Here is a 10779-nt window from a genome sequence, read left to right on the forward strand (position 1 = left end):
TTTGCCTTCCGGAGCTCCTGGGTTCCCCTGTGCCCTTGGAGGACTTAGCATTACAGCATCTCCCTCTCAACTGATAACTCCAGATCCGATACACAGATCCCACCTTACAGCTTTCCTGAGATGAATTACTCCAAAAGGATTGCTTTGTGGGGTGGGGCGTGGTCAGGAGGGAATCTGTGACGTCCCTGAGCATTTTAGCCAATCCAGGCTGCAGGGTGAGTGCACTCTCTTCCCCCTTCTCACCACCCCCACCCCCCCGCCCGGGGTCCGAGAGTCTTATTCTGTGGAGTAGAGGGAAAGGGGGGGGGGGGCTTGACAAACTGAGGTGGGGGGAGGGTGAAACAGTGAGGTGGGGGCCTCGACCCATCTCCCACCCCCTCCCCCCGGCTCGCGCTCTCTGCGGGAGGCTACGTGGGGAGAGACTTTCCCGAGATTTTAAGTTCGGGGGTGGGTGGGGGGGAGGAGAGGCTCATCGGAACCCAGCACTGGGCTTGGGGAAGGGAGAGCGACGGGAAGCACGGGTGGAAGGAGGAGGTGGAAGAAGTGTCCGCCAGGCCATGAGATTTTAGACCAAGGACCACTGTAGCCATGACCTCTTTGCCCACCACTCTCCTGGGACCCGATAACTCCAAAGCCGACTTCCAGGACTTTCCTCCTGTCCCTCCGCCCCCGCATTCCCTTTCCCCGTACCCCAGTGGTCTACAGCCCACGTCCCCTGATCCCCTCGAGGGGCCTTTCCCAGGAGCTCAGCAGTCATACGACTGCGCGGTAGGTTACCCCTATGTCAGCCCCAAAGCCCCCAGCGGCCCCCACCTGCCTTACCAGCAGCCCGGGAGCGCCTCGCTGCATCTCCGTGGCCCTGCAGCGAGTCTGCAGGCGGTGGCAGGTAAGGCGGAAGCGCCGAGGGAGTGGGTTATCCGACAGCACTGTTCCCCGTTTTTGACTTTTCTCCTCCTAATTTCGCTCTCCAAAGGTTGGGCGCAGATAGCGGGATAGAAATCTATCTTGTTTTCTACTCGACCTAGGATGGGGGGGGGGGAGGGAAGAAGAAGGGATTGGGGTGGAAGGAGGGGTGTGGAAGTGGCGGGTCGATCACCTTCTCCTTTCAAGTTCGACCTGGTTTCGATTTGCAATATGTAAAGCTGGGCCCATTCTCCTCCCGACCGCCCCCCAAATCCACGCAGCAGGGTGGGTATGTACCTACATGTAAGGAGAAAATTGAAACAATCCAGATGTATACTTCGGGGAAAAGTGGGGAGGGGGGCAAAGCAAATTCCCCAAGAAAAAAATCTTCGCCTTCTTCCAACCCCCGGAGCAGCTGCCTTTAGAAAGGTTCTTACACTAAACCCGTATTAAGAGAAATCACACCCGGAGCAGCAGGCTGATTATTTGTGGGGTGGAGAACAGGATCATTTGGGGCATTCTTTCCCCACCCCATCACCCACCAAGTTCCTTCGAGTTTAACCAAAAAAAGACAACAGAATTCAGTTTCCTCCGGGGGAAATTCAGTGAGACTTAGAGCTTCAGCTTTGGCCTTTAAGGGAGTTGGAGGTCTGCGAATCAGTATCTTTTTCTTTCTCAGCCACATTTATTTCCCTATCTCTGACCTTTTCTGCACCCCTGTTTTAAGGTCTTCGGGTGAGAGTTATGTCATTCCCAAAACAACGGGCGGAAAAACAAAACCAAACCAAACCAAAAAAACCATGCTTGATTTTCTTGGCTCTCTCCGGGCTTGGGAGACTCCAACAGCAGCCGCCGCACTGGTCTGTGAATCATTCAATCCCCTGGTTGGGGAGAGGTGGCCAGAGTAGAATGGACAAACACCACAGATAAAACTTTCGAGCCTCAGAGGGATGGAGTGGCCAGCATCCTTAGGAAAGATTTAGGGGACTCTCAGAGCAAATACAGACCATTTCCTTTAGACACTCACAAGTCCTCATCTAACTAGTGCACAAAGAAATATTAGCCCAAGCTCCTTCGAAGTTACTCAGGTTTCTATACCCTCTTCATACAAGTTCACCTATATCCTGTGCCTTATAAATGCCTCTGGTTGCACAGTTAACATCTCACAACACCTTCACAGGAGCTAGCCTAATTGTACCTAATTGCTTCCACAATTAAACTCGCACAATGATACACACACCCTCCAGTAATCTCCATTCAGTCTGTTTTAGGCTCGAAATCTCCCAGTTCTCTATACAGTGACACTCTCCTTCAATGAAATACTAAGTCACTATCCCACAGTAACATTATGATCTCCCTGCCCAACCTTTCCTCATAGAGCTCAGTCAAATACTTAGAACTGCAAAATGTCAGTGATAGGAGCCTCCTTTCCCCCCATCATCTGGTCCAACCCCTTTACAATCCCTATGGATTAAAGGTAAAAACAGGCCCATAGTGAGAAACTTTAAAGATCACAATATAAAGTTAGCGCAGAATTCAGGCCTTCTGGTTTCCTATCCAAGTCAATGTTTCCTCTGGATGAGCAGGCTTTTAAGTCTCCAAGGCTCTGGTTTTTACCCTATGTATTATGTCACCCTTCTTTCAGGCTCCAGTTTTTAAGAATTCATTCTGCCCGGCCCTGTGGTCCCTAGATACCACTTCCCTGAAAAGATCTAGCCACCCCCCCCCAGAATTAGGGTGGCTTTTGAAGGAAAGGAAGACAGGAATCTCAATTCATCCTGAATCACCTTCCCTTTTCTCTCTCATATGTTCTGTTTGGAACAAATATATGTTATGGTTTTGTGGTGACTGGTTTTTGTTTTTGTTTTTTTTTTCCTCCTTGGAAAATGAAAACTGGTGTGGGCTGTTCCATTGATGTTTTCTACTTTCCTCCTCTTTCCGGCTTTCCAGTTCCTCTTTCCTTGTTTCCCTTAGCCTGAGTCTCTGGAAAAGGACAAAATGAGTATTAAAAAAGATGTGTTATTTTTTTCTTGCTTTCTTTTCTCTATCGGGTCCGACAAAGAAAAATTTTTGACTTTGAGGCTCTTCTCCCTTCCTCACTCCCTTTCTTCCTCCCAGACCCCACATTCTGGAAACTGGGAATTTGGTATTCCCTTTTCTTGGGGTAGGCAATCTCTGTATACACCCTTTCAGAATACTGCTTCTTTGCCAGTGGTTTTGTGGCCTCTTTGCTTTGGAAAGGCAGCAGTTAGAATGATGGGGAGGGGTTTGCCTTTTTCTCTTTGGAACTGCAGTGGCAAGATGTAATTCGATGAGGGTCATCTCTTTCAACAAAGGAAAGACAACCTTTAAAATGAGATTCAATGCTTATAGTCATTATCGTTAAACTACTTGTCATTTTGGGGGTGTGCCTATGAGACCAGAGACTCATTGGAAGCCTTGGTACAGACAGAAGAGAGAGGAAAGGACAGTGTTTTTGAACTATTATTGGTTGCATATTCTTGGGGTCCAGAACTCTGGGAGAAACACTTAGGCCAGCACTGTTGGTTTCTCTCTCTGTCTCTCTTTTTGTCTCCTTCTCTCTTTTTCAGTTTCCCACTCCTTGTGTCCCTTTTATACTCAGAGAAATCATCTCACAGGTGGTTCAGATTGGATTGTTGCTCTACTGTTTATCTTAGACAATGTAGACATTATGGAAGCTGTGTAAGGAAGGGAAAGGAAAACAATTTTTTTTTCTGGAAATTTGGGGAGAAAGCTTTCAGAGTAGTAAAAAGGGATTAATTACTAGGGGCAGCTAGGTGGTACAGTGATTAGAGTAAGGAGGACCTGAGTTCAAAGTCAGCCTCAGACAGGTAATAATTACTTAGTTGTGTGTCCTTGGGCAAGTCAACCCCATTGTCTTGCAAAAAGGCAACAACAACAACAACAATGACAGATTACTAAGAGATCTTGGTACCCTCTGCTGTGGTTGGTAATGCTTTGGGTGGAGAGGAGGCGGTCTAGTCAGGAAATCTATCTCTCTGGGGTGGGAAGATGAGCAATGTTTCACAGGACTCAGAGACCTCATTGAGATATACACAGATACAAAGGTATCTCCTGACACATGTTAAAAAACACTAGGTCTGTTACTGAGCCATCCAGACAAATGTTGTCACACATTTACATACACACAATTGTTGGGCACAGAGACTCCTGGACAAATGCAAATAACACATATTCAAAGAAGAAACCCATACAACTGAGAACTCACATAGGACAGAATAACAGCAGCAGCAGCAAAAAAAAACCCCCAAACCAAAAATACAGTCTTAGCAGTATTTAAATTTTACTTTTAAGGTTTGCAAAATACTTTAGGGTTTGTATGTTTAGAGATGGTGCCTTCCAGGTTCTTAATAATGGAAAATGGAGAGGAAGGGGATTGAGGGGTAGGTTCAGTCTTGTTCCCTTGGAATCTTTGAGCAAGAGTCCCTGCTCTGCACAGTGAAAATTGAAAGTATCCCACTGCTAGTCACTCTGTACCACAACTGGTCTGCAACTTATCTAGAACTAGGAATGGATTAAGGAGGGTCTTGGTGATGTACCCATAGAGACCAATTTACTTCAAGAGTAAAAACACTAAATAAACTTGGCAACAGAGGTCCTAAGAAATTGGCTCATCTGCAGTGTGTATAAAACTCCAACCTGCTATCCAGCTCTCCCCAAATCAAGTCTCTCTGTCTCTCCTTGTCACTGTCTCTCTGTCTCTGTCTGTCTGTGTCTGTCTGTCTGTCTGTCTGTCTGTCTCTCTCTCCCTCCTCTCTTATTTTTGGAAGTGTTTCTTTTGGGGAGGAGACTGGAATAGTGATGACAGCTTGAAGCTAGAGAAAGTTGACAGTTTGTGAACTCAGGACGACAGGCTTTGCAAGATAGAAGTCCTGGATCAAATCCCCTCCCACTGATCCTCAGTTTCTTTCTTGGTAAAATATGCTCCTTGTAGAATCTCTCAAGCCCACTCCCCCTTTTCAGTTCTGAAAAGCTGTGGTTCTATGGAATCTACTCCCCCCCCCCCTTTTCTGATTCTAGAATTGGAGGCCCATAGAGGAAGAGATGGGGGTGGAATGAAGACTGGGGCGGTCTTTCCCGGAGACTCAATCCCAAGAGGGCACATCTGCTGCTGGAGTGAGGAAAATAAATACAATTTGGTGAATGGTGAAATGACAGAGGCCCAAAGGCTAGACAGAAGCAGCCTTGGCCTTGTGATTTCTTTTCCACCTCTTCACATGCCTTCACAAGAGTTTAGGGTGGGGATTGCCTTAAAGATTGTTTTTTTCTACTGGTTCCAGATAAACTCACTTCTATGAAATCGAGGAGTTTGATTGGGATTAGGGAACAGCTGGGGAGGGACAAAGACTAGGAGAAAAATAGGTACTTTAAGGACATAGGGGGAGAACCCTAATGTCTGCCTTTAGTTATTTTGAGAACCTCCTGCCTAATGACACATTTAGATCCAGGAGAGTGAGGAGTCGGCTTGACTGGGAAACCGACATTCCTTTTCTTTCTGCTTCTTCCATCCATCAGATCTAGAGGAGCCACTTGGGTTACCACAGCCAGAGGGACTCCAGCTGAATGGCAGAACCAAGAAACTTCGAAAGCCGAGAACCATTTATTCCAGCCTCCAACTTCAGCATCTGAATCAGCGTTTCCAGCACACTCAATACCTAGCCCTTCCAGAGAGGGCTCAGCTAGCTGCCCAGCTAGGCTTAACTCAAACTCAGGTGGGGGCCAGATGCCCTGGGGGTGGGGTGGGTAGGAAGGGGCCCCACCTAGACCACCCTGCCTTTCCTCTGTTCTCCAGGCAGTCCTGGAGGAAGCAATTGGACTAGAAGTCAAGGAATGAGGAGGCAAAGTGCATTAAGCAAAGTTTATCTTTAGCCTGATCCCTCTCCTCTTCAATGCCCCAATATGTCCCAGCCCCTTCTCCATCTCTGTACTCCTTCCTATCTCTGTGCACTTTCCCCACTAGCCTTGGCACTGACTCAAAGATCTGATAAACTCATTCACATTCTGTTATAAATGAAAAGATTTAATGAGCTATTTGCATTTTAAGTAGCCAGACAAAACCTGAACTACAGGCTCCTAATGGCAGAATTTGGAGTTTCAATGGGAAACTGAAGGGGAGATCTTCTTGGAGTCCCTGAAATCAAACTGTTGGGGCAGCTGACCTTTGGTTAGACCAACCTTAGTTCTCTGCCCCCCCCCCCACAAGACCCCTGACCAAAAAACAAATAGCCTACCAAAAAAGAGATATTCAAAGACATTCAAATAACCCATATTTATTATCATCTATTCTGTGTTGGATATTGGGAAGACACAACTGTAATGTGAGCATTATGCTGTTAAAGAGCTCATATTCTGGTTGAAGAGATAATATGTATGAAATACATAATAATAACAATCATTAATAATAATAATCTGTATGAAATAGTACCTCACTGTACCAAATAGTATGGAATATATCCCAAATAAAGATTACAGACAATTAATACCATAGGGTCTCAGAAGGAGGGTAGATCTTTTTATGTTCAGGGAAGTGGCCATGGAATGGCCTTTGAAGAATGGGTACAAAGACAAGAAAGGAAGGCATTTCTGGATAGGAGAAAAGCATAAATAAAAACTGCTGGTATGCATAGGATGTGTCTATGGGACATCTAGGAGAATTCTTCTCACCAATCCCATCCCTTCTTAATAAAAGAATTCTCTTCTTTCTGGGGTCATTTTAGTTACCATCTCTTCCATAAAGCCTTCTTGATCCACTATCTCCCTAACCTGGAAGTAATCTCTCCATCCACTAACTTTGCATAGTTTTTTCTTTGAATCTGTTTGTCACACCATTGAACATTTTTATAATGTTAATTTCCAGCATACTAGACCACACACTTTTGGAGGGTAGGGACTTCGTCTAATTTTCTTTCCCAGCCCTTAACAGTGCCTTCCATTTAACTTGAAGAAACTTACTGTCTCAGTGTTGAAACTCCTCCTTAATAAGGCATATCACACATATATAGTTTTAGAGAGTTATCTGAAACTCTGAAAGATTAAGTAATTTGCCCTTTGCCTGTAGAGTTAATAAGATCATTCAGCTTTCCCCAAACCTAAGTCTAGCATTTTATTCATTTTCCAGGCTGCTTTTCATGATACTGGCATAGTATACAATTAATGTTCCTTGGTTGAGTTGAAGTGTATTGAATGGATTTCCCTTGATATGGGAAGGGTTCCAATCCCACTCCACCCACTCTAAACAAAGTCTGATCTTTGGGAAGTATGAAGGACTTATAATATTCCTACTTTCTGACTCCTTCTCCTTTCTTCTATAGGTGAAGATCTGGTTTCAGAATAAACGTTCAAAATATAAGAAGATCATGAAGCAGGGATCCAACATTCAAGAAGGGGAACTTCTGGGGGCCCTCCCAGCCCTGTCCCCTCCCCTCCCCTCATTATGGGATATGCCCAGGTCTAGGACACTGCCTACTGGGGGCTATGTCAGCAACTTTGGCATCTGGTACCAGCAGCAGCATCCCCAGGATGCTTTGGCATCACCACAAATGATGTGAGTCTGAGAAGGGCTGGATATATCATGTCTCCCAGATGTCTCTGGAACAGCTCACTGATTGCCCTTGTGGTCCTTGGAGGAAAATAGCTCCACATAGGTTTTAGGGGAGGCAGGGTAGCTGGAGGAGGAAGGGAGATTTGGAATGAAAATGGAGACAATTAACTCACTCTCAAGCACTCAACCACCAAAACAGACCTGAAGCTGGACACCATCCCTTTCCCTCTCCATTTGGGTTGGGCCACCTTCTTCCAAATGGACAAACAAATGGTCAGGGATTGGCTTATGATGTTGTGGGTGGGAGGAGGAAGAAAATCTTCTTCATTGTCACTGGGGCAGAACTGGGCTCACTTCTCCAGGCTCCTCCTTGCCTTCCCCCAGTCTAATCATATGACCAAAAGAGTCATCTGGTCCATCTTTCCCTTTGGAAAGACAATGGTAGCCTCAAATACATGATAAAGCCAGGCAGTCACATTCATGATTAGCCTTCACTACTATCACCTACTTCTAGGGTTTTATTTTCCCTGCCTTTGGCAGTGAGATGGGGGGAAAGGGAAATCCTAAAAATGACGAGAAACTCAAGTTGGTCTCCATGGTCTAAAGATTTTAAGGGAATGGGAAGCAGGTTCTTGGGACAGGGGGAAGAATTCAAGGTAAAATTATTTTGATAATTACTCCAATTCTGCAGCAGCTTTCAAGAAACAGAACTTTAAAGAATTTAAACTGTATAGCCTAACAACTGGATAATTCATTCACAGCTTCCATAAGTCCTCCTTTCTCCCAAGTATGTGTTTCTACACATTTTAAGTGCAGAATGGGACTAATTATCCAGATAATTTAACAAGTATTTATTAAGCTCCTACCTTCCTATCCACCCCTTTATAAATAAAACTGTCCACAAAATGCTAAGTTGATGTCATTAGGGCCAAATCAGGATAAAGCTATGAGACTGGGGGAAGAGAGGAGAAAGAGCAAGAAAGCTAAGGGAAGGGAAAGAATGGGGTAAGAGGAGGGGGAAGCTTAACAGGATAATCGCCTCTGGGTGTAGATTCTGCAGATCCTTACAGCCAGGTTATGTTTTGCCTGTGGGGACACTGCCCTTGGGTTTAAGGAAGAGTTCTTTTCTTTATAAAGGGCATCTCCTGTACTGAAGGGAATTTGGGTCCCCAGGGCCTAGATGAGGTCCTTCTGGCCTAAACTCTTTTTTTGGCCAGCCACTCCCTGAGATCTAATGTCTTTACCCCCAGCAGCCTTGAGTGATTGAAGTTTTCAATAAACCCTATTGCTCTGGTCCCGAATTTTTCCACTTTCTCAGTGGTTGTACCTGTTGCCTCTCTTTGGTTCTTTTTGGATTGTCCCTAGATTTTTCAGGCAAAATAGTTGATAAACTTTTTCATTATGACTTGACTTATCCAGATCAGTGATGTCAAATTCAGAAACTGGGTCATTAATCCATAAGAATTCCTACAGGCCACATTTTAGTTGTCATATTATCTATGTTTCATTTATTTTTATTTATTTTGTTCAATATTTTCCAATTATAGTTTAATCTGGTTTGGACTGTATCTGACATCACTGACCCCAGATGACTTTGACAATGTTTTTGTTCTTGTTCAGTCATGTCTCACTCTTCATGACCCCATTTGGGGTTTTCTAAGCAAAGATACTGGAGAGATTTGCTATTTCCTTCTCTAACTCATTTTACAGATGAGAAACTGAGACTCCTCTCAACAGTCCAGAAAACTAGGAGAACTGTATTTGACTGGTTATGGACTATATTATCTCCAACCAGAGGAAGAAAACAAAACAAAACAAAACACACAGGAAAAAAAACAACAACCATTCCAAATCTGATGAATACTTTATAAAAATTATCTTTTAGGTATCTCTTTCCCTTAATCCTAATTCTTTGTGCCAAAAATCATCAATTTGTGAGCATGTTTAAAAAAATAGGTATGTAAAATGCTAACCTAACTGTTCCCTGTGGAGGGAAGGGGGGTGGGAAGGGAGGGTGGAAGGAATTTTGTAACTTGGAAATATGTATGTACATATAGATGAAAATAATAAATAAATTTAAAAAAAGAGAAACTGAGGCAAACAGGGTTAAGTGACTTGCCCAGAGACAAAAGTGTCTGTGGTTGGATTTGAACTCGTCTTTCTGATTCCTGACCCACAATATCATCTAATTGTCCATTTGACAAAGTAGATCACTGATTAACCCACATGAGTCTTAATGCTGCAACTATGTGACCTTAGGCAAATCATTTCACTTTACTTGGCATCGGTTTCATGGACACACAGAACAGCAGAAGAGATAAATAGTAGGCCACTGCGTCTTGCCTGCAAACAATGAACTGTGCTACAATGTATATAATACTAATTCTGCTGTAAAATGAGGGAGAAATATAAATTAAAATTTATAATTTATAAATTAAAATTACATTTCCTATTGTATCCCTCCCTCGTGCCTCAGAGAGAACTATCTCTTAAAGAACTTGTAGATCATGTGAACAACAAAATGAAGGACTAGATAAGTTCATTGATTTCCGTGTCCATTCTTGATGTCTCCAAAAACAAAAGTATGCAACAAAGAGAAAACATCTTCTGCTGTCTCCGTGGTCTGCTCTAGGATGCACAGAATCCAAAAGACAGTTTTAAAAAACCCACCATGACCTTGTGTTGACCTCAGCACCTCAGACTTCCCCACCTCCTTACCAAGCAAGGAGACTGCACTAGCAGACTCAAGATCACAAGCTAGTTACAGCCCATTTTTTTGGTTCCCTTGTTTTTGTAAATACTAAGGTAGTTTTCAACATTTATTTTTTATATTTTTTTGAGTTCCACATTTTTCTCCCTTCTTCCCTCCCATCTTCCTTCCCTATATAGATTATACATGTGCAGTCATAACACTTGTACACTCTGGTCCCTTCTCTCTCTTCCCAGTGCTATAGTGACCCTGGCTCTGGGCTGCAGAAATTTGCTTTAGGTTCAACAAACAACCAGGCAACCACAGTCATTCAGTAACAAAAATCTGCTGGAGGCAACAGCCCTGTAGCACCAACACTGTAGGACAAGATATCACGATAACATACTCCATGCATTTGGGGGCAGGAGGTGCAGTACTCATCCAAGCATGAAGGAAGGAGTGCAGTATCTAGTTGGGTTGGCACTGACCACTTAAAAGTCAGTTGTCTGTTGACTATGCTAGGCTAGTGAACTGTGAATTATCCTTCATGGGAGGAAACTGTGATGTTGTGATGTTGTGAGATTCCTCCCCCCCCCCCCCCCCC

At 44.1% G+C, this 10779-nt stretch overlaps 1 protein-coding gene across 1 annotated transcript; it reads left to right on the plus strand.

Annotated features, from left to right (window-relative positions):
• The first annotated feature begins 472 nt into the window (after positions 1–472).
• DLX4 (distal-less homeobox 4) lies at positions 473–9308 on the plus strand. Its single transcript, XM_074220597.1, has 3 exons — positions 473–886; positions 5461–5657; positions 7257–9308. Exons 1-3 carry the CDS (start codon positions 589–591, stop codon positions 7491–7493), a joined length of 732 nt encoding a protein of 243 aa, XP_074076698.1. The 5' UTR covers positions 473–588; the 3' UTR covers positions 7494–9308.
• The last annotated feature ends 1471 nt before the right edge of the window (positions 9309–10779 follow it).

Source organism: Macrotis lagotis, chromosome 2 (assembly GCF_037893015.1).
Source record: "Macrotis lagotis isolate mMagLag1 chromosome 2, bilby.v1.9.chrom.fasta, whole genome shotgun sequence".
NCBI lineage: Eukaryota > Metazoa > Chordata > Mammalia > Peramelemorphia > Peramelidae > Macrotis > Macrotis lagotis.

Coding starts and splice junctions, on each gene's coding strand:
- DLX4 (XM_074220597.1), top strand. CDS start 589: ATGACCTCTTTGCCCACCACTCTCCTGGGACCCGATAACTCCAAAGCC. Junction 887..5,460: donor GAGTCTGCAGGCGGTGGCAG/GTAAGGCGGAAG, acceptor TCCATCCATCAG/ATCTAGAGGAGCCACTTGGG. Junction 5,658..7,256: donor TAGGCTTAACTCAAACTCAG/GTGGGGGCCAGA, acceptor TTTCTTCTATAG/GTGAAGATCTGGTTTCAGAA.